Source organism: Amphiura filiformis, chromosome 13 (genome assembly GCF_039555335.1).
Source record: "Amphiura filiformis chromosome 13, Afil_fr2py, whole genome shotgun sequence".
Taxonomy (NCBI): Eukaryota; Metazoa; Echinodermata; class Ophiuroidea; order Amphilepidida; family Amphiuridae; genus Amphiura; species Amphiura filiformis.
Window position 1 is genome coordinate 23,486,100 of NC_092640.1, and position 25,648 is coordinate 23,511,747.

Below are 25,648 nucleotides of genomic sequence, written 5' to 3' on the forward strand. Positions count from 1 at the left end.
TCTTTCTATTTTTGCTTGTTACTGAAGACATCTTTCAAAATGGTCGGTGTGACTCCTGTCACCCACAGTTACGCCCAGGGTAAAAGAGGCTTGCTTTGCCATTAAGTTGTGTCATGTGACGGTTGAACCAAGATCAAACAAAATAAAATTAGACAATATGAACATACTCACCCCACAAACCGTTTCTCTGGTGTTGGGTCAGTACATCAAGCTAGGTAACCAGTGACTTCTGAATCAAGAATTGTAGAATTGAGCCATTATAATTTGTAGTACAGTGCACAATAAGTTGTTTCTTCAGTGTAAGTATAACAGGACAAACTGTGTTCAATCAGTATAACATCTTTTAAAACTATCATTTTGTGTATATGGCGAATTATGAAACCATTTTCATATGTGTTTGTATGCGATTTCTCAACAGGTAAAGAAGCCATTGTGCGTCGAAGTCAGCTTAGTAAAGAAATGCAAGCTGGAATACAGAGAACGCTAGATCTAGATGAGCATGGGTGAGTATAACTGGCATGACCAGTCTTTCCATTAGCGCATATTGTTTGCGGTACACATAACATGCGCGTAGTGGTCTTGCATAGAATGGTATTTTTGCGGCACTCTAATGCCGTCTTAAACTAATGTTATTATCAGGCGATAGAGACACAGCATAATCTCAAAACAATACTTTTATTCACCAAATCCAGTTGACTGAGTAAGCTACAGACACTTCAAATGTAACCTCGGTTTAATAATTGGTAGAACGGAACACATGAACATCTGTTCATTATTCAAAATAATTGCTACATATTTATGTTAATTTCCCCGCACAGACTTCCCGTATCAGACTTTGCAGATGTGCCTGAGACCTTCCCAGCACCTAAATTCACACATGCTCTTAACAATGTAGAGATCGCAGAAGGTAGTGATGCACACTTTACCTGTAGAGTGGAACCAGCCAGTGATCCCAAGCTGGAGATTGAATGGCTCAGAAATGGACAACCAATTGAAGCAGGTAAGATAGTCCATCTTGTCTGTTTATACCTGGTGTACACAGAATTTGTATGTGAGCGAACGATGAAGCCAGCCTGAAAATTTGTTGGACAAAAATTTGAATGTGTTGTCTTGTTTATTTCTTTTGTTGTTTTTTGTCTTTATGAAAACTCAAGGAGCTAATCCTGGCTGTGATAAGCTGATTTGGGTGCTGTGCATGTTTTAAGCCGAGTCCCTGAATTATTTGTCGGGTATTTCTGTAAAGTGTGCAATGATCTCACGTATTGGGCTTTACCAATTTGTGTTGTGTTGTTTGTTTGATTGTATTTTACTGCAATTGTTGAAGAAAGGTTTGTAAATTTTGTCGCAAAGTGCCAGCAACTTTAGTCTAAAACTTAAAGCATATAGTAGCAAATTTTTATTTTGAATTTGATGAAACACATTTTGAGGGAAAGCATATAAAATGTTCACTTTTCTCTTATGCAGGTTCCAAATACATCATGAAGTTTGAATTTGGCATTACTACCATGTACATCAAAGGGCCATACGTGGAAGACTCTGGTGTCATTACGTGTAGAGCCAAGAACCTCAGTGGAGTTGATGAAACGCAGGGCAATTTTATGTGCCAAAGTAAGTTAGATTTGATAATGTGAACATGCATTGAGATAACTCTTCTTATTATGCCTATTTGTTCCACAATCCCTCATATTATGATGTTGGAATAATGCATGTCGAGTAAGAGAACCTGTGAATTTTTAACCAAGAATTAAGCTTTCTAAAAACACAAGATCATGAAATTGAATCAAGTTTAATCAAGTTTACATTATTTCTTTATATTTTAAATACACACATTTTGTTATCAGTATGACCACATCATTTCTGTAGTAATAGCGCCCCCATTACGACACTTTGTTACCCGGTCAAAGGTCGTCATTACTCATTACCAGACAGTCAGCAAAATTGGGGCCACTGAATAAATCATATTGACATGAACTCTACACCGCTTGTGTTTGTCGCCTTTTCTCAATATTCCTACAATTTCTTGTGAATGGAGTGTGATGAAACTCATCTTCATATATGTGTGTGTTTGTGATTTCTTCACAGGTAAACTCACATATCCAGCACCCCATTTTACAATTGGCTTTGATGATGTAAATGTCAATGAAGGCCAGGATGCTTCATTTGCCTGCAAAGTAGAACCAACTGATGATCCAAATTTGGAAGTACAATGGCTTAGAAATGGAGAACCCATTACAGCAGGTGAGTGAATGTTTAGAGCAATTTCATCTTATTCTTGACTTTTTGGTGTAGCAAGGTTTTCGGAATGAGAGTGAGTATGAGTGTGAGTATACTGACAGAAATAATTTATGCCAATTGAAATTGTGAGCCCAATTTCAGGGCACTCAAGAATGTAGGGGGGGGGGGGGTCCAAAATATTTCCTTATTTCTTATTCCTTACATTTGTGTACCAAAATTATAAGGGGGGGGGGGGCAGAGTGTATACCAAAATATTTCCAGAAATGTTTCCTTAACATTTGTATAGCATTTGTTTAATAATGTTAATTTGAAAGGAAATAGGTGAAATGGAAGAAGCACATCACAGATTTTGGCAACATGTTCATGGGTTGCCCCCCCCCTTTAAAACTGGTACCAGGACTGACTGGTACACACAAAATTATGAATTGTTGTACCGTTTGTAAATGATAAGGGGGGATAAGTCCTGATCCACATGATATCCCCTTTTCCTAGTCCTAACCCTAGTTATCCCCTATCCTTAATCCAGTAGCTGAAAGTATTGTGAATTCAACCAAAAACATTTTAATGAAAGCATGCCATGAAATGAATCTTTTCTCCAATGCAGGCTCCAAATATATCATCAAGTTTGAATTTGGCGTTGCTACCATGCTTATCAAATGGTCATACCCGGAAGACTCTGGTGTCATTATGTGTAGAGCCACGAACCGCAGTGGAGTTGATGAAACACAAGGCAACTTTGTGTGCGAAGGTGAGTTACATTTGATATTGTATGTGGTCTTATATGGATGAACATGCAGAGGTTGGGTTTCTTAGGGAGCTAAATCCTGGTTAGCAAAGAATCTGTCAGAGTTAAATGGGAAACAGCAAAAAAGGCTGATTTTACAAGAAATTTACATTATTTTTATTCTTGCTTGTTATTGAAGACATCTTTCTGAAGGGTCAGTGTGCCTCCTGTCACCCACTACTTACACCCAGGGTAAAAGTGGATTGCTTTGTCATCATTAGTTTATTTCATGTGAAGGTTGAACCAAGATCAAGATAAAATCAGATAATATTTACATATACCATTATCCCACAATGTCTTTCTCTGGTGTTAAGTCAGTACATCAAGCTAGGTAACCAGTGACTTCTGAAAAAAATAGAATTAAGCGTTTCTGTTACCTAAAGTCATGCTTGTGTCCCTACTGTGAAATTGAGCCATTATAATTTGTAGTAGAGTGCACAGTTGTTTCTGTAGTGAAGGTAACAGGTTAACTGGACAAAGTCACTCAACCGTGTTCAATCAAGTCTACAATGTTTCTTTGTCTTAAAATGCACACATTTTTCTACCAGTATAGCCTCTTTTGAAACTATCATTTTGTGTATATGGAGAATTATGAAACCATTTTCATATGTGTTTGTATGCGATTTCTTAATAGGTAAAGAAGCCATTGTGCGTAAAAGTCAGCTCAGTAAGGAAATGCAAGCTGGAATACAAAGTACGCTAGATCTAGATGAGCATGGGTGAGTATAATTTTCAATTTGCGCGTATCATTTGCGGTACACATAACATGTTCACAGGGGTCTTGCAAAGTGTGGTATTTTTGCGGAACAACTCTAATGCCATCTTAAACTTATGCCATTTCCCAATGTTATATCAGGCGATAGAGACACATCTGAGTCTCAAAACAATACTTTTATTCTCTAAATCCAGGTGTGAGTAAGCTACAGACACTTCATGTTAATTTATGTTAATTTCCCCGCACAGACTTCCCTTGGCAGACTTTGCAGATGTGCCCGAGACCTTCCCAGCACCTAAATTCACACATGCTCTTAACAATGTAGAGATCGCAGAAGGTAGTGATGCACACTTTACCTGTAGAGTGGAACCAGCCAGTGATCCCAAGCTGGAGATTGAATGGCTCAGAAATGGACAACCAATTGAAGCAGGTAAGATAGTCCATCTTGTCTATTTATACCTGGTGTACACAGAATGTGTATGTGAGCGAACGATGAAGCCAGCCTGAAAATTTGCTGGACAAAAATTCGAATGTGGTGCCTTGGTTATTTCTTTTGTTGTTGTTGTTTTTTGTCTTTATGACAACTCAAGGAGCTAATCCAGACTGTAAAGGTTTCTGTAGATATAAGCTGATTTGGGTGCTGTGCATGTTTTAAGCCGAGTCCCTGTATTATTTGTCGGGTATTTCTGTAAAGTGTGCAATGATCTCACATATTGAGCTTTACAAATTTGTATTGTGTTGTTTGTTTGATTGTTTTTACTCCAATTGTTGAAGAAAGGTTTGTAAATTTTGTCACAAAGTGCCAGCAACTTTAGTCTAAAACTTAAAGCATACAGTAGCAAATTTTTATTTTGAATTTGATGAAACACATTTTGAGGGAAAGCATATAAAATGTTCACTTTTCTCTTATGCAGGATCCAAATACATCATGAAGTTTGAATTTGGCATTACTACCATGTACATCAAAGGGCCATACGTAGAAGACTCTGGTGTCATTACGTGTAGAGCCAAGAACCTCAGTGGAGTTGATGAAAGCATGGGCAATTTTATGTGCCAAAGTAAGTTAGATTTGATAATGTGAACATGCATTGAGATAACTCTACATATTATGCCTATTTGTTCCACAAGCCCTCATATTATGATGTTGGGATAATGCATGTCAAGCAAGGGAACCAAGAATTAAGCTTTCTACAAACACAAGATCATGAAATTGAGATAACAGGTCACAAGAACAAATGTCACTCAACAGAATTCAATCAAGTTTACATTATTTCTTTATATTTTAAATACACACATTTTGTTATCAGTATGACCACATTATCATTTCTGTAGTAATATCGCCCCCATTACGACACTTTATTACCCGGTCAAAGGTCGTCATTACTCGTTACCAGGCAGTCAGCAATATTGGGGCCACTGAATAAATCATATTGACATGAACTCTACACCGCTTGTGTCTGTCGCCTTTCATCAATATTCCTATAATTTTGTGTGTATGGAGTGTGATGAAACTCATCTTCATATATGTGTGTGTTTGTGATTTCTTCACAGGTAAACTAACATATCCAGCACCCCATTTTACAATTGGCTTTGATGATGTAAATGTGAATGAAGGCCAGGATGCTTCATTTGCCTGCAAAGTAGAACCAACTGATGATCCCAAGTTGGAAGTACAATGGCTTAGAAATGGAGAACCCATTACAGCAGGTGAGTGAATGTTTGGAGCAATTCCCTCTCATTCCTGACTTTTTGCTGTAGCAATGTTTTCGGAATGAGAGTGGGACCTATACTGACAGAAATAATTTATGCCGATTGAAATTGTGAGCCCAATTTCAGGGCACTCAAGAATCTAAGAGGGGGGTGTTTCCAAAAATATTTCCATATTTCTTATTCCTTACATTTGTGTACCAAAATTATAAGGGGGGGGGGGCAGAGTGTACATCAAAAATATTTCCAGAAATGTTTCCTTAACATTTGTATAGTAATATTAGTCTTGTTTAATAATGTTAATTTTAAAGGAAATAGGTGAAAGGGAAGAAGCACATCACAGATTTTGGCAACATGTTCATGGGTTACCCCCACCTTAAAACTGGTACCAGGCCTGACTGGTACACACAAAATTATGAATTGTTGACCCCACATTGTTTACACCAGGGACTGTCATGTACTGATGACCTAAGTTGAACCGTTTGTAAATGATAAGGGGGGCATATCTCCTGGCCCCCACTGGATAAGTCCTGATCCTCATGATATCCCCTATTCCTAGTCCTAACCCTAGTTATCCCCTATCCTTAATCCAGTAGCTGAAAGTATTGTAAATTCAACCAAAAACGTTTTAATGAAGCATGCCATGAAATGAACCTTTTCTCCAATGCAGGCTCCAAATATATCATCAAGTTTGAATTTGGCGTTGCTACCATGCTTATCAAATGGTCATACCCGGAAGACTCTGGTGTCATTATGTGTAGAGCCACGAACCGCAGTGGAGTTGATGAAACACAGGGCAACTTTGTGTGCGAAGGTGAGTTGCAGTTGATATTGTATGTGGTCTAATATGGATGAACATGCAGAGATTGGGTTTCTTAGGGAGCTAAATCCTGGTTAGCAAAGAATCTGTCAGAGTTAAATGGGAAACAGCAAAAAAGGCTGATTTTACAAGAAATTTACATTATTTTTATTCTTGCTTGTTACTGAAGACATCTTTCTGAAGGGTCAGTGTGCCTCCTGTCACCCACTACTTACACCCAGGGTAAAAGTGGATTGCTTTGTCATTATTAGTTTATTTCATGTGAAGGTTGAACCATGATGAAGACAAAATCAGATAATATGGACATATACCATTATCCCACAAGCCCTTTCTCTGGTGTTAAGTCAGTACATCAAGCTAGGTAACAAGTGACTTCTGAAAAAACTAGAATTAAGCGTTTTGGTTACATAAATTCATGCTGGTATACCTACTGTGAAATTGAGCCATTATAATTTTTAGTAGAGTGCACATTTGTTTCTGGAGTGAAGGTAACAAGTTAACGGGACAAAGTCACTCAACTGCATTCAATCAAGTCTACATTGTTTCTTTGTCTTTTAAATGCACACATTTTTCTATCAGTATAACCTCTTTTGAAACTATCATTTCGTGTATATGGCGAATTATGAAACCATTTTCAAATGTGTTTGTATGTGATTTCTTAACAGGTAAAGAAGCCATTGTGCGTAAAAGTCAGCTCAGTAAGGAAATGCAAGCTGGAATACAAAGTACGCTAGATCTAGATGAGCATGGGTGAGTATAACTTGCATGACCATTCTTTCAATTTGCGCGTATCGTTTGCGGCACACATAACATGTTCACAGGGGTCTTGCACAGTGTGGTATTTTTGCGGAACAACTCTAATGCCATCTTAAACTTATGCCATTTCCCCATGTTATATCAGGCGATAGAGACACATCTGAGTCTCAAAACAATACTTTTATTCTCTAAATCCAGTTGTGTGAGTAAGCTACAGACACTTCAAATGTAACCTTGGTTTAATAATTGGTAGAGCATAGGAACATCTTCAAACAAAATCTGCCTACTTTATTCTGTGAATATTATAATATAATGATCGCAGCCACCAAGAAATGTGCAACCCAGAACTGCAAATCTCTTGTTTTAATTTATTATTTACTTTTGTTTTCATTATTCAAAATAATTGCTACATGTTTATGTTAATTTCCCCGCACAGACTTCCTTTGGCAGACTTTGCAGATGTGCCTGAAACCTTCCCAGCACCTAAATTCACACATTCTCTTAACAATGTAGAGATCGCAGAAGGTAGTGATGCACACTTTACCTGTAGAGTGGAACCAGCTAGTGATCCCAAGCTGGAGATTGAATGGCTCAGAAATGGACAACCAATTGAAGCAGGTAAGATAGTCCATCTTGTCTGTTTATACCTGGTGTACACAGAATTTGTATGTGAGCGAACGATGAAGCCAGTCTGAAATTTGCTGGACAAAAATTGAATGTGTTGTGCAGTTTATTTTTTTTTTTGTTTTTTTTGTCTTTATGAAAACTCAAGGAGCTAATCCTGGCTGTAAAGGTTTCTGTAGATATAAGCTGATGTGGGTGCTGTGCATGTTTTAAGCCGAGTCCCTGAATTATTTGTCGGGTATTTCTGTAAATTGCAATGATCTCATGCATTGGGCTTTACAAATTTATGTTGTGTTGTTTGTTTGATTGTTTTTTACTCCAATTGTTGAAGAAAGGTTTGTAAATTTTGTCGCAAAGTGGCAGCAACTTTAGTCTAAAACTAAAAGCATATAGTAGCAAGTTTTTATTTTGAATTTGATGAAACACATTTTGAGGGAAAGCATATAAAATGTTCACCTGTCTCTTATGTAGGTTCCAAATACATCATGAAGTTTGAATTTGGCATTACTACCATGTACATCAAAGGGCCATACGTGGAAGACTCTGGTGTCATTACGTGTAGAGCCAAGAACCTCAGTGGAGTTGATGAAACGCAGGGCAATTTTATGTGCCAAAGTAAGTTAGATTTGATAATGTGAACATGCATTGAGATAACTCTACATATTATGAGTATTTGTTCCACAAGCCCTCATATTATGATGTTGGGATAATGCATGTCAAGCAAGTGGAACCAAGAATTAAGCTTTCTACAGAACACAAGATCATGAAATTGAGGTAACAGGTCATAAGAACAAATGTCACTCAACAGAATTCAATCAAGTTTACATTATTTCTTTATATTTTAAATGCACACATTTTGTTATCAGTATGACCACTTTATCATTTCTGTAGTAATAGCGCCCCCCACTACGACACTTAGTTACCCGGTCAAAGGTTGTCATTACTCGTTACCAGGCAGTCAGCAATATTGGGGCTACTGAATAAATGATATTGACATGAACTCTACACCGCTTGTGTCTGTCGCCTTTTATCAATATTCCTATAATTTTGTGTGTATGGAGTGTGATGAAACTCATCTTAATATATGAGTGTGTTTGTCATTTCTTCACAGGTAAACTAACATATCCAGCACCCCATTTTACAATTGGCTTTGATGATGTAAATGTCAATGAAGGCCAGGATGCTTCATTTGCCTGCAAAGTAGAACCAACTGATGATCCAAATTTGGAAGTACAATGGCTTAGAAATGGAGAACCCATTACAGCAGGTGAGTGAATGTTTAGAGCAATTTCATCTTATTCCTGACTTTTCGGTATAGCAATGTTTTCGGAACGAGAGTGGGACCTATACTGACAGAAATAATTTATGCCGATTGAAATTGTGAGCCCAATTTCAGGGCACTCAAGAATCTAAGAGGGGGGGGGGTGTTTCAAAAATATTTTCATATTAATTATGCCTTACATTTGTGTACCAATATTATAAGTGGGAGGGGTGGGGTGTATACCAAAAATATTTCATTAACATTTGTATAGTAATATTAGTCTTTTTTAATAATGTTAATTTTAAAGGAAATAGTTGAAATGGAAGAAGCACATCACATATTTTGGCTACATGTTCATGGGTTACCCCACCTTAAAACTGGTACCTGGACTGACTGGTACACACAAAATTATGAATTGTTGACCCCACATTGTTTACAAGGGACTGTCATGTACTGATGACCTGTTGTACCGTTTGTAAATGATAAGGGGCATATCTCCTGGCCCCCTCTGGATAAGTCCTGATCCTCATGATATCCCCTATTCCTAGTCCTAACACTAGTTATCCCCTATCCTTAATCTAGTAGCTGAAAGTATTGTAAATTCAACCAAAAACGTTTTAATGAAGCATGCCATGAAATGAATCTTTTCTCCAATGCAGGCTCCAAATACATCATAAAGTTTGAATTTGGCGTTGCTACCATGCTTATCAAATGGTCATACCCGGAAGACTCTGGTGTCATTATGTGTAGAGCCACGAACCGCAGTGGAGTTGATGAAACAAAAGGCAACTTTGTGTGCGAAGGTGAGTTACAGTTGATATTGTATGTGGTCTAATATGGATGAACATGCAGAGATTGGGTTTCTTAGGGAGCTAAATGGTGGTTAGCAAAGAATCTGTCAGATTTAAATGGGAAACAGCAAAAAAGGCTGATTTTACAAGAAATTTACATTATTTTTATTCTTGCTTGTTACTGAAGACATCTTTCTGAGGGGTCAGTGTGCCACCTGTCACCCACTATACTTACACCCAGGGTAAAAGTGGATTGCTTTGTCATTATTAGTTTATTTCATGTAAAGGTTGAACCAAGATCAAGACAAAATTAGATAATATGGACATAAACCATTTTCCCACAAGGTCTTTCTCTGGTGTTAAATCAGTACATCAAGCTAGGTAACAAGTGACTTCTGAAAAAATAGAATTAAGCGTTACTGTTACCTAAAGTCATACTTGTGTCCCTACTGTGAAATTGAGCCACTATAATTTGTAGTAGAGTGCACATTTGTTTCTGGAGTGAAGGTAACAGGTTAACGGGACAAAGTCACTCAACCGTGTTCAATCAAGTCTACATTGTTTCTTTGTCTTTAAATGCACACATTTTTCTATCAGTATATCCTCTTTTTAAACTATCATTTTGTGTATATGGAGAATTATGAAACCATTTTCATATGTGTTTGTATACGATTTCTTAACAGGTAAAGAAGCCATTGTGCGTAAAAGTCAGCTCAGTAAGGAAATGCAAGCTGGAATACAAAGTACGCTAGATCTAGATGAGCATGGGTGAGTATAACTTGAATGACCAGTCTTTCAATTTGCGTGTATCGTTTGCGGTACACATAACATGTGCATAGTGGTCTTGCACAGTGCGGTATTGTTGCAGAACAACTCTAATGCCATCTTAAACTTATGCCAGTGGCGTAACTAGGGTTGGTAGCGCCTGAGGCAAGAAACAAAATTTGCGCCACTACCCCTCCCTCCACCCGAGAATATCTTAGACACTGGCAGTGGCATAGCTAGGGGTTGTGGCGCCCAGGGCTATGCCCCCCTTCTTTAAATAATTGCGTGAGGCAAATAAGGCCTACGTCTAATTAATTTTGGTTACTGGATGTTGAATGTTGGTCTTAAAATGTTCTCTGAATTGATTTCGTGCTGAAATGCGTGCTAAGTGCGGAAAAAGTTTGACTTTCATCGCTTGGAGGGCGCAGAATCGATGCTGAATGTTGCCCCCCTCTGCCCTGCTGGAGTTACGCCATTTCCCCATGTTATATCAGGCGATAAAGACACATCTGAGTCTCAAAACATTACTTTTATTCTCTAAATCCAGTTGTGTGAGTAAGCTACAGACACTTCAAATGTAACCTCGGTTTAATAATTAGTAGTGCATAGGAACATCTTCAAACAAAATCAGCCTACTACATTCTGTGAATATTATAATATAATGATTGCAGCCACCAAGAAATGTGCACCCCAGAATTTCAAAGCTCTTGTTTTGATATATTCTTTACATTCGTTTCTCATTATTCAAAATAATTGCTACATGTTTATGTTAATTTCCCCGCACAGACTTCCTTTGGCAGACTTTGCAGATGTGCCCGAGACCTTCCCAGCACCTAAATTCACACATGCTCTTAACAATGTAGAGATCGCAGAAGGTAGTGATGCACACTTTACCTGTAGAGTGGAACCAGCTAGTGATCCCAAGCTGGAGATTGAATGGCTCAGGAATGGACAATCAATTGAAGCAGGTGAGATAGTCCATCTTGTCTGTTTATACCTGGTGTACACAGAATTTGTTTGTGAGCGAACGATGAAGCCAGCCTGAAAATTTGCTGGACAAAAATTTGAATGTGTTGTCTTGTTTATTTCTTTTGTTGTTGTTGTTTTTTGTCTTTATGAAAACTCAAGGAGCTAATCCTGGCTGTAAAGGTTTCTGTAGATATAAGCTGATTTGGGTGCTGTGCATGTTTTAAGCCGAGTCCCTGAATTATTTGTCGGGTATTTCTGTAAAGTGTGCAATGATCTCACGTATTGGGCTTTACAAATTTGTATTGTGTTGTTTGTTTGATTGTTTTTTACTCCAATTGTTGAAGAAAGGTTTGTAAATTTTGTCGCAAAGTGCCAGCAACTTTAGTCTAAAACTTAAAGCATATAGTAGCAAATGTTTATTTTGAATTTGATGAAACACATTTTGAGGGAAAACATATGCAACATTCACCTTTCTCTTATGTAGGTTCCAAATACATCATGAAGTTTGAATTTGGCATTACTACCATGTACATCAAAGGGCCATACGTGGAAGACTCTGGTGTCATTACGTGTAGAGCCAAGAACCTCAGTGGACTTGATGAAACGCAGGGCAATTTTATGTGCCAAAGTAAGTTAGATTTGATAATGTGAACATGCATTGAGATAACTCTACATATTATGCCTATTTGTTCCACAAGCCCTCATATTATGATGTTACGATAATGCATGTCGAGTTAGAGAACATGTGGATTTTTAACCAAGAATTAAGCTTTCTACAAACACAAGAACATGAAATTGAGATAACAGGTCACAAGAACAAATGTCACTCAACAGAATTCAATCAAGTTTACATTATTTCTTTATATTTTAAATGCACACATTTTGTTATCAGTATGACCACTTTATCATTTCTGTAGTAATAGCGCCCCCACTACGACTTACTTACCCGGTCAAAGGTCGTCATTACTCGTTACCAGGCAGTCAGCAATATTGGGCTACTGAATAAATCATATTGACATGAAATCTACACCGCTTGTGGTTGTCCCCTTTTATCAATATTCCTATAATTTTGTGTGTATGGAGTGTGATGAAACTCATCTTCATATATGTGTGTGTTTGTGATTTCTTCACAGGTAAACTCACATATCCAGCACCCCATTTTACAATTGGCTTTGATGATGTAAATGTCAATGAAGGCCAGGATGCTTCATTTGCCTGCAAAGTAGAACCAACTGATGATCCAAAGTTGGAAGTACAATGGCTTAGAAATGGAGAACCCATTACAGCAGGTGAGTGAATGTTTAGAGCAATTCATCTCATTCCTGACTTTTTGCTGTAGCAATGTTTTCGGAACGAGAGTGGGACCTATACTGACAGAAATAATTTATGCCGATTGAAATTGTGAGCCCAATTTCAGGGCACTCAAGAATCTAAGAGGGGGGTGTTTCCAAAAATATTTCCATATTTCTTATTCCTTACATTTGTTTACCAAAATTATAAGGGGGGGCAGAGTGTACACCAAAAATATTTCCAGAAATGTTTCCTTAACATTTGTATAGTAATATTAGTCTTTTTTAATAATGTTAATTTTAAAGGAAATATGTGAAAGGGAAAAAGCACATCGCAGATTTTGGCAACATGTTCATGGGTTACCCCCCCTTTAAAACTGGTACCAGGACTGACTGGTACACACAAAATTATGAATTGTTGACCCCACATTGTTTACACCAGGGACTGTCATGTACTGATGACCTAAGTTGTACCGTTTGTAAATGATAAGGGGGCATATCTCCTGGCCCCCACTGGATAAGTCCTGATCCTCATGATATCCCCTATTCCTAGTCCTAACCCTAGTTATCCCCTATCCTTAATCCAGTAGCTGAAAGTATTGTAAATTCAACCAAAAACGTTTTAATGAAAGCATGCCATGAAATGAACCTTTTCTCCAATGCAGGCTCCAAATATATCATCAAGTTTGAATTTGGTGTTGCTACCATGCTTATCAAATGGTCATACCCGGAAGACTCTGGTGTCATTATGTGTAGAGCCACGAACCGCAGTGGAGTTGATGAAACACAAGGCAACTTTGTGTGCGAAGGTGAGTTACAGTTGATATTGTATGTGGTCTAATATGGATGAACATGCAGAGATTGGGTTTCTTAGGGAGCTAAATCCTGGTTAGCAAATTAAAGAATCTGTCAAAGTTAAATGGGAAACAGCAAAAAAGGCTGATTTTACAAGAAATTTACATTATTTTTATTCTTGCTTGTTACTGAAGACATCTTTCTGAGGGGTCAGTGTGCCACCTGTCACGCACTACTTACACCCAGGGTAAAAGTGGATTGCTTTGTCATTATTAGTTTATTTCATGTGAAGGTTGAACCAAGATCAAGACAAAATCAGATAATATGGACATAAACCATTATCCCACAAGGTCTTTCTCTGGTGTTAAGTCAGTACATCAAGCTAGGTAACAAGTGACTTCTGAAAAAATAGAATTAAGCATTACTGTTACCTAAAGTCATGCTTGTGTCCCTACTGTGAAATTGAGCCACTATAATTTGTAGTAGAGTGCACATTTGTTTCTGGAGTGAAGGTAACAGGTTAACGGGACAAAGTCACTCAACTGCATTCAATCAAGTCTACATTGTTTCTTTGTCTTTTAAATGCACACATTTTTCTATCAGTATAACCTCTTTTGAAACTATCATTTCGTGTATATGGCGAATTATGAAACCATTTTCAAATGTGTTTGTATGTGATTTCTTAACAGGTAAAGAAGCCATTGTGCGTAAAAGTCAGCTCAGTAAGGAAATGCAAGCTGGAATACAGAAAGCTAGATCTAGATGAGCATGGGTAGATCTAGATGAGCATGGGTGAGTATAACTTGCAGTGTGGTATGACCTAAGTCTTATTCAATGGTAGCGCCCAAGGCAAGAAACAAAATTGGCGCCCCTACCCCTCCCCACCCGAGAATATCTTAGACACGGGCAGTGGCGTAGCTAGGGGTTGTGGCGCCTAGGGCTATGCCCCCCTTCCTTTAAACAATTTTGGACAAATAAGGCCTACGTCTAATTAATTTTGGTTACTGGAGTTGGTCTTTGCACAATTGATGGTCTTTTTTTGGAGGCGCAGAACAATTCTAATGCCATCTTAAACTTATGCCATTTCCCCATGTTATATCAGGCGATGGAGACACATCTGAGTCTCAAAACATTACTTTTATTCTCCAAATCCAGTTGTGTTAGTAAGCTACAGACACTTCAAAGGTAACCTTGGTTTAATAATTGGTAGAGCATAGGAACATCTTCAAACAAAATCAGCCTACTACATTCTGTGAATATAATAATATAATGATTGCAGCCACCAAGAAATGTGCACCCCAGAATTTCAAAGCTCTTGTTTTGATATATTCTTTACATTCGTTTTTCATTATTCAAAATAATTGCTACATGTTTATGTTAATTTCCCCGCACAGACTTCCCTTGGCAGACTTTGCAGATGTGCCTGAGACCTTCCCAGCACCTAAATTCACACATGCTCTTAACAATGTAGAGATCGCAGAAGGTAGTGATGCACACTTTACCTGTAGAGTGGAACCAGCCAGTGATCCCAAGCTGGAGATTGAATGGCTCAGAAATGGACAACCAATTGAAGCAGGTAAGATAGTCCATCTTGTCTGTTTATACCTGGTGTACACAGAATTTGTATGTGAGCGAACGATGAAGCCAGCCTGAAAATTTGCTGGACAAAAATTTGAATGTGTTGTCTTGTTTATTTCTTTTGTTGTTGTTGTTTTTTGTCTTTATGAAAACTCAAGGAGCTAATCCTGGCTGTAAAGGTTTCTGTAGATTTGGGTGCTGTGCATGTTTTAAGCCTAGTCCCTGAGTTATTTGTCGGGTATTTCTGTAAAGTGTGCAATGATCTCACGTATTGGGCTTTACAAATTTGTATTGTGTTGTTTGTTTGATTGTTTTTTACTGCAATTGTTGAAGAAAGGTTTGTAAATTTTGTCAAAGTGCCAGCATCTTTAGTCTAAAACTTAAAGCATATAGTAGCAAATTTTTATTTTGAATTTGATGAAACACATTTTGAGGAAAGCATATGAAATGTTCACTTTTCTCTTATGTAGGTTCCAAATATATCATGAAGTTTGAATTTGGCATTACTACCATGTACATCAAAGGGCCATACGTGGAAGACTCTGGTGTCATTACGTGTAGAGCCAAGAACCTCAGTGGAGTTGATGAAACGCAGGGCAATTTTATGTGCCAAAGTAAGTTAGATTTGATAATGTGAACATGCATTGAGATAACTCTACATATTATGCCTATTTGTTCCACAAGCCCTCATATTATGATGTTGGGATAATGCATGTCAAGCAAGGGAACCAAGAATTAAGCTTTCTAAGAACACAAGATCATGAAATTGAGGTAACAGGTCATAAGAACAAATGTCACTCAACAGAATTCAATCAAGTTTACATTATTTCTTTATATTTTAAATGCACACATTTTGTTATCAGTATGACCACTTTATCATTTCTGTAGTAATAGCGCCCCAACTACGACACTTATTTACCCGGTCAAAGGTCGTCATTACTCGTTACCAGGCAGTCAGCAATATTGGGCTACTGAATAAATCATATTGACATGAACTCTTCACCATGTGTCTGTCACCTTTTATCAATATTCCTATAATTTTGAGTGTATGGAGTGTGATGAAACTCATCTTCATATATGAGTGTGTTTGTGATTTCTTCACAGGTAAACTAACATATCCAGCACCCCATTTTACAATTGGCTTTGATGATGTAAATGTCAATGAAGGCCAGGATGCTTCATTTGCCTGCAAAGTAGAACCAACTGATGATCCAAAGTTGGAAGTACAATGGCTTAGAAATGGAGAACCCATTACAGCAGGTGAGTGAATGGTTAGAGCAATTTCATCTGATTCCTGACTTTTTGGTGTAGCAATGTTTTCGGAACGAGTGGGACCTATACAGACAGAAATAATTTATGCCGATTGAAATTGTGAGCCCAATTTCAGGGCACTCAAGAATCTAAGAGGGGGGTGTTTCCAAAAATATTTCCTTATTTCTTATTCCTTACATTTGTGTACCAAAATTATAAGGGGGGGGGGGGCAGAGTGTATAGCAAAAATATTTCCAGAAATGTTTCCTTACCATTTGTATAGTAATATTAGTCTTTTTTAATAATGTTAATTTTAAAGGAAATAGGTGAAAGGGAAGAAGCACATCGCAGATTTTGACAACATGTTCATGGGTTTCCCCCACCTTAAAACTGGTACCAGGCCTGACTGGTACACACAAAATTATGAATTGTTGACCCCACATTGTTTACACCAGGAACTGTGATGTACTGATGACCTAAGTTGAACCGTTTCTAAATGATAAGGGGGCATATCTCCTGGCCCCCACTGGATAAGTCCTGATCCTCATGATATCCCCTATTCCTAGTCCTAACCCTAGTTATCCCCTATCCTTAATCCAGTAGCTGAAAGTATTGTAAATTCAACCAAAAACGTTTTAATGAAGCATGCCATGACATGAACCTTTTCTCCAATGCAGGCTCCAAATATATCATTAAGTTTGAATTTGGCGTTGCTACCATGCTTATCAAATGGTCATACCCGGAAGACTCTGGTGTCATTATGTGTAGAGCCACGAACCGTAGTGGAGCTGATGAAACACAAGGCAACTTTGTGTGCGAAGGTGAGTTACAGTTGATATTGTATGTGGTCTAATATGGATGAACATGCAGAGATTGGGTTTCTTAGGGAGCTAAATCCTGGTTAGCAAAGAATCTGTCAGAGTTAAATGGGAAACAGCAAAAAAGGCTGATTTTACAAGAAATTTACATTATTTTTATTCTTGCTTGTTACTGAAGACATCTTTCTGAGGGGTTAGTGTGCCAACTATCACCCACTACTTACACCCAGGGTAAAAGTGGATTGCTTTGTCATTATTAGTTTATTTCATGTGAAGGTTGAACCAAGATCAAGACAAAATCAGATAATATGGACATAAACCATTATCCCACAAGGTCTTTCTCTGGTGTTAAGTCAGTACATCAAGCTAGGTAACAAGTGACTTCTGAAAAAAATAGAATTAAGCGTTACTGTTACCTAAAGTCATGCTTGTGTCCCTACTGTGAAATTGAGCCGCTATAATTTGTAGTAGAGTGCACATTTGTTTCTGGAGTGAAGGTAACAGGTTAAAGGGACAGAGTCAATCAACCGTGTTCAATCAAGTCTACATTGTTTCTTTGTCTTTAAATGCACACATTTTTCTATCAGTATATCCTCTTTTTAAACTATCATTTTGTGTGTATGGAGAATTATGAAACCATTTTCATATGTGTTTGTATACAATTTCTTAACAGGTAAAGAAGCCATTGTGCGTAAAAGTCAGCTCAGTAAGGAAATGCAAGCTGGAATACAAAGAACGCTAGATCTAGATGAGCATGGGTGAGTATAACTCTTTCAATTTTGCATATCGCATGACCAGTCTTGCACAATTGTTTTGAACAAACCATATCGTTTGGGTTACGACAAAACAAAATTGGCGCCCTACCCCTCCCCACCCGAGAATATCTTAGACGCAGGCAGTGGTGGTCTGGCACCCAGGGCTATGCCCCCTTCTTTAAATAATGTGGTCTAATTAATTTTTTACTGGATGTTGATGTTGGTCTTACAATGTCTAATGCCATCGATTAAACAATTTGGCCTATGGCGCCATTTCCCCATGTTATAGTTCAGGCATTTCCCCATGTTATATCAGGCGATGGAGACACATCTGAGTCTCAAAACATTACTTTTATTCTCCAAATCCAGTTGTGTGAGTAAGCTACAGACACTTCAAAGGTAACCTCGGTTTAATAATTGGTAGAGCATAGGAACATCTTCAAACAAAATCTGCCTACTACATTCTGTGAATATTATAATATAATGATTGCAGCCACCAAGAAATGTGCACCCCAGAATTTCAAAGCTCTTGTTTTGATATATTCTTTACATTCGTTTTTCATTATTCAAAATAATTGCTACATGTTTATGTTAATTTCCCCGCACAGACTTCCCTTGGCAGACTTTGCAGATGTGCCTGAGACCTTCCCAGCACCTAAATTCACACATGCTCTTAACAATGTAGAGATCGCAGAAGGTAGTGATGCACACTTTACCTGTAGAGTGGAACCAGCCAGTGATCCCAAGCTGGAGATTGAATGGCTCAGAAATGGACAACCAATTGAAGCAGGTAAGATAGTCCATCTTGTCTGTTTATACCTGGTGTACACAGAATTTGTATGTGAGCGAACGATGAAGCCAGTCTGAAATTTGGCTGGACAAAAATTCGAATGTGTTGTCTTGTTTATTTCTTTTGTTGTTGTTGTTTTTTGTCTTTATGAAAACTCAAGGAGCTAATCCTGGCTGCAAAGGTTTCTGTAGATATAAGCTGATTTGCGTGCTGTGCATGTTTTAATCCGAGTCCCTGAATTATTTGTTGGGTATTTCTGTAAATTGCAATGATCTCATGTATTGGGCTTTACAAATTTGTATTGTGTTGTTTGTTTGATTGTTTTTTACTCCAATTGTTGAAGAAAGGTTTGTAAATTTTGTCGCAAAGTGCCAGCAACTTTAGTCTAAAACTTAAAGCATATAGTAGCAAATTTTTATTTTGAATTTGATGAAACACATTTTGAGGGAAAGCATATGAAACATTCACCTTTCTCTTATGTAGGTTCCAAATACATCATGAAGTTTGAATTTGGCATTACTACCATGTACATCAAAGGGCCATACGTGGAAGACTCTGGTGTCATTACGTGTAGAGCCAAGAACCTCAGTGGAGTTGATGAAACGCAGGGCAATTTTGTGTGCCAAAGTAAGTTAGATTTGATAATGTGAACATGCATTGAGATAACTCTACATATTATGCCTATTTGTTCCACAAGCCCTCATATTATGATGTTGGGATAATGCATGTCAAGCAAGGGAACCCAGAATTAAGCTTTCTAAGAACACAAGATCATGAAATTGAGGTAACAGGTCACAAGAACAAATGTCACTCAACAGAATTCAATCAAGTTTACATTATTTCTTTATATTTTAAATGCACACATTTTGTTATCAGTATAACCACTTTATCATTTCTGTAGTAATAGTGCCCCACCCACGACACTTAGTTACCCGGTGAAAGGTCGTCATTACTCGTTACCAGGCAGTCGGCAATATTGGGCTACTGAATAAATCACATTGACATGAACTCTACACCATGTGTCTGTCACCTTTTATCAATATTCCTATGATTTCGTGTGTATGGAGTGTGATGAAACTCATCTTCATATATGAGTGTGTTTGTGATTTCTTCACAGGTAAACTAACATATCCAGCACCCCATTTTACAATTGGCTTTGATGATGTAAATGTCAATGAAGGCCAGGATGCTTCATTTGCCTGCAAAGTAGAACCAACTGATGATCCAAATTTGGAAGTACAATGGCTTAGAAATGGAGAACCCATTACAGCAGGTGAGTGAATGTTTAGAGCAATTTCATCTTATTCCTGACTTTTCGGTATAGCAATGTTTTCGGAACAAGAGTGGGACCTATACTGACAGAAATAATTTATGCCGATTGAAAATGTGAGCCCAATTTCAGGGCATTCAAGAATCTAAGAGGGGTGGGGGGTGTTTCAAAAATATTTTCATATTAATTATGCCTTACATTTGTGTACCAATATTATAAGTGGGAGGAGGGGTGTATACCAAAAATATTTCATTAACATTTGTATAGTAATATTAGTCTTTTTTAATAATGTTAATTTTAAAGGAAATAGGTGAAAGGGAAGAAGCACATCGCAGATTTTGGCTACATGTTCATGGGTTACCCCCACCTTAAAACTGGTACCAGGACTGACTGGTACACACAAAATTATGAATTGTTGACCCCACATTGTTTACACCAGGGACTGTCATGTACTGATGACCTAAGTTGTACCGTTTGTAAATGATAAGGGGGCATATCTCCTGGCCCCCGCTGGATAAGTCCTGATCCTCATGATATCCCCTATTCCTAGTCCTAACACTAGTTATCCCCTATCCTTAATCTAGTAGCTGAAAGTATTGTAAATTCAACCAAAAACGTTTTAATGAAGCATGCCATGAAATGAATCTTTTCTCCAATGCAGGCTCCAAATATATCATAAAGTTTGAATTTGGCGTTGCTACCATGCTTATCAAATGGTCATACCCGGAAGACTCTGGTGTCATTATGTGTAGAGCCACGAACCGCAGTGGAGTCGATGAAACAAAAGGCAACTTTGTGTGCGAAGGTGAGTTACAGTTGATATTGTATGTGGTCTAATATGGATGAACATGCAGAGATTGGGTTTCTTAGGGAGCTAAATCCTGGTTAGCAAATTAAAGAATCTGTCAAAGTTAAATGGGAAACAGCAAAAAAGGCTGATTTTACAAGAAATTTACATTATTTTTATTCTTGCTTGTTACTGAAGACATCTTTCTGAGGGGTCAGTGTGCCACCTGTCACACACTACTTACACCCAGGGTAAAAGTGGATTGCTTTGTCATTATTAGTTTATTTCATGTAAAGGTTGAACCAAGATCAAGACAAAATTAGATAATATGGACATAAACCATTATCCCACAAGGTCTTTCTCTGGTGTTGAGTCAGTACATCAAGCTAGGTAACAAGTGACTTCTGAAAAAACTAGAATTAAGCGTTACTGTTACCTAAAGTCATACTTGTGTCCCTACTGTGAAATTGAGCCACTATAATTTGTAGTAGAGTGCGCATTTGTTTCTGGAGTGAAGGTAACAGGTTATCGGGACAGAGTCACTCAACCGTGTTCAATCAAGTCTACATTGTTTCTTTGTCTTTAAATGCACACATTTTTCTATCAGTATATCCTCTTTTTAAACTATCATTTTGTGTGTATGGAGAATTATGAAACCATTTTTATATGTGTTTGTATACAATTTCTTAACAGGTAAAGAAGCCATTGTGCGTAAAAGTCAGCTCAGTAAGGAAATGCAAGCTGGAATACAAAGTACGCTAGATCTAGATGAGCATGGGTGAGTATACCTTGCATGACCAGTCTTTCAATTTGCGCAGATCGTTTGCGGTACACATAACATGCGCACAGTGGTCTTGCACAGTGTAGTATTGTTGCGGAACAAACTTATGCCAGTGGCGTAACTAGGGTTGGTAGCGCCCGAGGCAAGAAACAAAATTGGCGCCCCTACCCCTCCCCCCACCCGAGAATATCTTAGACACAGGCAGTGGCATAGCTAGGGGTTGTGGCGCCCAGGGCTATGCCCCCCTTTCTTTAAACAATTGCGGGAGGAGCACGCGTAATTTGGGACAAATAAGGCCTACGTCTAATTAATTTTGGTTACTGGATGTTGAATATTGGTCTTAAAATATTCTCTGAATTGATTTCGTGCTGAAATGCGCATGAAGCGCGGAAAAATTTAGACTTTTATTGCTTGGAGGGGCGCAGAATCGATGCTGAATTGGCGCCCCCTAAGGGTGGTGCCCGGGGCACGTTGCCCCCCTCTGCCCCCCCGGTAGTTACGCCACTGACTTATGCCATTTCCCCATGTTATATCAGGCGATAAAGACACATCTGAGTCTCAAAACATTACTTTTATTCTCCAAATCCAGTTGTGTGAGTAAGCTACAGACACTTCAAATGTAACCTCGGTTTAATAATTGGTAGAGCATAGGAACATCTTCAAACAAAATCAGCCTACTACATTCTGTGAATATTATAATATAATGATTGCAGCCACCAAGAAATGTGCAACCCAGAACTGCAAATCTCTTGTTTTAATATATTATTTACTTTTGTTTTTCATTATTCAAAATAATTGCTACATGTTTATGTTAATTTCCCCGCACAGACTTCCTTTGGCAGACTTTGCAGATGTGCCTGAAACCTTCCCAGCACCTAAATTCACACATTCTCTTAACAATGTAGAGATCGCAGAAGGTAGTGATGCACATTTTACCTGTAGAGTGGAACCAGCCAGTGATCCCAAGCTGGAGATTGAATGGCTCAGAAATGGACAACCAATTGAAGCAGGTAAGATAGTTCATCTTGTCTGTTTATACCTGGTGTACACAGAATTTGTATGTGAGCGAACGATGAAGCCAGTCTGAAATTTGGCTGGACAAAAATTCGAATGTGTTGTGCAGTTTCTTTCTTTTTTTCCCCTTTTTTTTGTCTTTATGAAAACTCAAGGAGCTAATCCTGGCTGTAAAGGTTTCTGTAGATATAAGCTGATGTGGGTGCTGTGCATGTTTTAAGCCGAGTCCCTGAATTATTTGTCGGGTATTTCTGTAAATTGCAATGATCTCATGTATTGGGCTTTACAAATTTGTGTTGTGTTGTTTGTTTGATTGTTTTTTACTCCAATTGTTGAAGAAAGGTTTGTAAATTTTGTCGCAAAGTGGCAGCAACTTTAGTCTAAAACTAAAAGCATATAGTAGCAAGTTTTTATTTTGAATTTGATGAAACACATTTTGAGGGAAAGCATATAAAATGTTCACCTGTCTCTTATGTAGGTTCCAAATACATCATGAAGTTTGAATTTGGCATTACTACCATGTACATCAAAGGGCCATACGTGGAAGACTCTGGTGTCATTACGTGTAGAGCCAAGAACCTCAGTGGAGTTGATGAAACGCAGGGCAATTTTGTGTGCCAAAGTAAGTTAGATTTGATAATGTGAACATGCATTGAGATAACTCTACATATTATGCCTATTTGTTCCACAAGCCCTCATATTATGATGTTGGGATAATGCATGTCAAGCAAGGGAACCAAGAATTAAGCTTTCTAAGAACACAAGATCATGAAATTGAGGTAACAGGTCATAAGAACAAATGTCACTCAACAGAATTCAATCAAGTTTACATTATTTCTACACTGCTTGTGTCGCCTTTTATCAATATTCCTATAATTTTGTGTGTATGGAGTGTGATGAAACTCATCTTCATATATGAGTGTGTTTGTGATTTCTTCACAGGTAAACTAACATATCCAGCACCCCATTTTACAATTGGCTTTGATGATGTAAATGTCAATGAAGGCCAGGATGCTTCATTTGCCTGCAAAGTAGAACCAACTGATGATCCCAAGTTGGAAGTACAATGGCTTAGAAATGGAGAACCCATTACAGCAGGTGAGTGAATGTTTGGAGCAATTCCATCTGATTCCTGACTTTTAGGTGTAGCAATGTTTTCGGAACGAGAGTGGGACACATACTTGTGAATATACTGACAGAAATCATTTATGCCGATTGAAATTGTGAGCCCAATTTCAGGGCACTCAAGAATCTAAGGGGGGAGGGCTGTTTCCAAAAATATTTCCATATTTCTTATTCCTTACATTGTGTACCAATATTATAAGTGGGGGAAGTGTATACCAAAAATATTTCCAGAAATTTTTCCTTAACATTTGTATAGCAATATTAGTCTTTTTTAATAATGTTCATAGGTGAAAGGGACTGTCATGTACTGATGACCTAAGTTGTACTGTTTGTAAATGATAAGGGGGGGGGGCACATCTCCTGGCCCCCACTGGATAAGTCCTGATCCTCATGATATCCCATAGTCCTAGTCCTAACCCTAGTTATCCCCTATCCTTAATCCAGTAGCTGAAGTATTGTGAATTTAACCAAAAACGTTTTAATGAAAGCATGACGTAATATGAACCTTTTCTCCAATGCAGGCTCCAAATATATCATCAAGTTTGAATTTGGCCTTGCTAGCATGCTTATCAAATGGTCATACCCGGAAGACTCTGGTGTCATTATGTGTAGAGCCACGAATCGCAGTGGAGTTGATGAAACACAGGGTAACTTTGTGTGCCAAGGTGAGTAACAGTTGATATTGTATATGACATTATATGGATGAACATGCAGAGATTGGACTTTCTTAGCAAAGGTCAGCAAAGAATCTGTTCCAGTTAGACTGGAAACAGCAAAAAGGGCTGATTTTACAAGAAATTTACATTCTTTCTATTTTTATCTTTCTGAGGGGTCAGTGTGCCTCCTGTCACCCATAGTTACGCCCAGGGTAAAAGATGCTTGCTTTGACATTAGGTTGTGTTATGTGAAGGTTGAAACAAAATCAAACAAAACAAAATTAGATAATATGGACATAAGCCCTCATCCCACAAACCCTTTCTCTGGTGTTGGGTCAGTAAATCAAGCTAGGTAACCAGTGACTTCTGAATCTAGAATTGAATTTTTTTGTTACCTAAAATCATGCTGGTGTCCTTGCTGTGGAATTGAGCCATTATAAATTTTAGTAGAGTGCACAGTTGTTTTTGGAGTGAAGGTAATAGATTAACTGGAAAAGTCACTCAACCGTGTTCAATCAAGTCTACATTGTTTTTTGTCATTTAAATGCATACATTTTTCTACCAGTATAACCTCTTCTGAAACTATCATTTTGTGTATATGGAGAAATGTGAAACCATTTTCATAGTTTTTATGCAATATTTTAACAGGTAAAGAAGCCATTGTGCGTCGAAGTCAGCTGAGTAAGGAAATGCAAGCTGGTATACAGAGAACGCTAGATCAAGATGAGGGGTGGGGGTGAGTATAACTGGCATGACCAGTCTTTCCATTTGATAAAGAAGAAACCAGTGTGCAGTGAGATCTGTCAGGGGTGGGGGCAGTAGCATTGGTATGACTTGCCAAAGAGAAGAGCTGCAAAGGGAGTGGGAGATCAAGGTGACTGTGACAAATGTTTTAAAAAATGAACAAAGAGGCCTGTTGGTAGATGTAACACAATGGGGTGAGGAGTTCTTATGAAGGGGGACAAATGTTCACTGGAGATTGATGAGCATGGGTGAGTATAACTGACATGCCCATTCTTTCCATCTGATAAAGAAGAAACCAGTGTGCAGTGAGATCTGTCAGGGGTGGGGGCAGTAGCATTGATATGATTTGCCAAAGGGAAGAGCTGCAAAGGGAGGGGGAGATCAAGGTGACTGTGACAAAAATGATCAATTAGGCCTTAAAATATAAAATATTATTTCTGCCAGCCTCCTAAATGGTGATGGTTGCAGTGTGAATGGGGTGGTACAGTGCTCTACATGGGAGGGGCAGGCAGCTTCCCTGCAGGAATTTAGATTGCATTTTCAATTTTTTTCTAAAGTAATTGTCAAT

The 25,648-nt window shown here is 38.1% G+C and overlaps 1 protein-coding gene across 4 annotated transcripts in view; it reads left to right on the top strand.

The window, feature by feature from the left end:
* LOC140168133 (titin-like) overlaps nucleotides 1-25,648 on the top strand; it is a 57,122-nt gene that overhangs the window by 3,056 nt on the left and 28,418 nt on the right. For 3 of the 4 annotated variants that reach the window (XM_072191444.1, XM_072191446.1, XM_072191445.1), the window contains 31 exons: nucleotides 419-503; nucleotides 819-1,000; nucleotides 1,465-1,608; nucleotides 2,083-2,238; nucleotides 2,840-2,983; nucleotides 3,654-3,738; nucleotides 3,983-4,164; nucleotides 4,649-4,792; nucleotides 5,286-5,441; nucleotides 6,112-6,255; nucleotides 6,927-7,011; nucleotides 7,454-7,635; nucleotides 8,113-8,256; nucleotides 8,753-8,908; nucleotides 9,562-9,705; nucleotides 10,377-10,461; nucleotides 14,906-15,087; nucleotides 15,560-15,703; nucleotides 16,194-16,349; nucleotides 17,018-17,161; nucleotides 17,832-17,916; nucleotides 18,522-18,703; nucleotides 19,187-19,330; nucleotides 19,821-19,976; nucleotides 20,635-20,778; nucleotides 21,454-21,538; nucleotides 22,370-22,551; nucleotides 23,034-23,177; nucleotides 23,498-23,653; nucleotides 24,202-24,345; nucleotides 24,985-25,072. In XM_072191444.1, the coding sequence (XP_072047545.1) occupies nucleotides 419-503; nucleotides 819-1,000; nucleotides 1,465-1,608; nucleotides 2,083-2,238; nucleotides 2,840-2,983; nucleotides 3,654-3,738; nucleotides 3,983-4,164; nucleotides 4,649-4,792; nucleotides 5,286-5,441; nucleotides 6,112-6,255; nucleotides 6,927-7,011; nucleotides 7,454-7,635; nucleotides 8,113-8,256; nucleotides 8,753-8,908; nucleotides 9,562-9,705; nucleotides 10,377-10,461; nucleotides 14,906-15,087; nucleotides 15,560-15,703; nucleotides 16,194-16,349; nucleotides 17,018-17,161; nucleotides 17,832-17,916; nucleotides 18,522-18,703; nucleotides 19,187-19,330; nucleotides 19,821-19,976; nucleotides 20,635-20,778; nucleotides 21,454-21,538; nucleotides 22,370-22,551; nucleotides 23,034-23,177; nucleotides 23,498-23,653; nucleotides 24,202-24,345; nucleotides 24,985-25,072 (4,354 nt within the window). The remainder of the gene's footprint in view (nucleotides 1-418; nucleotides 504-818; nucleotides 1,001-1,464; nucleotides 1,609-2,082; nucleotides 2,239-2,839; nucleotides 2,984-3,653; nucleotides 3,739-3,982; nucleotides 4,165-4,648; nucleotides 4,793-5,285; nucleotides 5,442-6,111; nucleotides 6,256-6,926; nucleotides 7,012-7,453; nucleotides 7,636-8,112; nucleotides 8,257-8,752; nucleotides 8,909-9,561; nucleotides 9,706-10,376; nucleotides 10,462-14,905; nucleotides 15,088-15,559; nucleotides 15,704-16,193; nucleotides 16,350-17,017; nucleotides 17,162-17,831; nucleotides 17,917-18,521; nucleotides 18,704-19,186; nucleotides 19,331-19,820; nucleotides 19,977-20,634; nucleotides 20,779-21,453; nucleotides 21,539-22,369; nucleotides 22,552-23,033; nucleotides 23,178-23,497; nucleotides 23,654-24,201; nucleotides 24,346-24,984; nucleotides 25,073-25,648) is intronic. The other variant, XM_072191447.1, reaches the window with a different exon arrangement.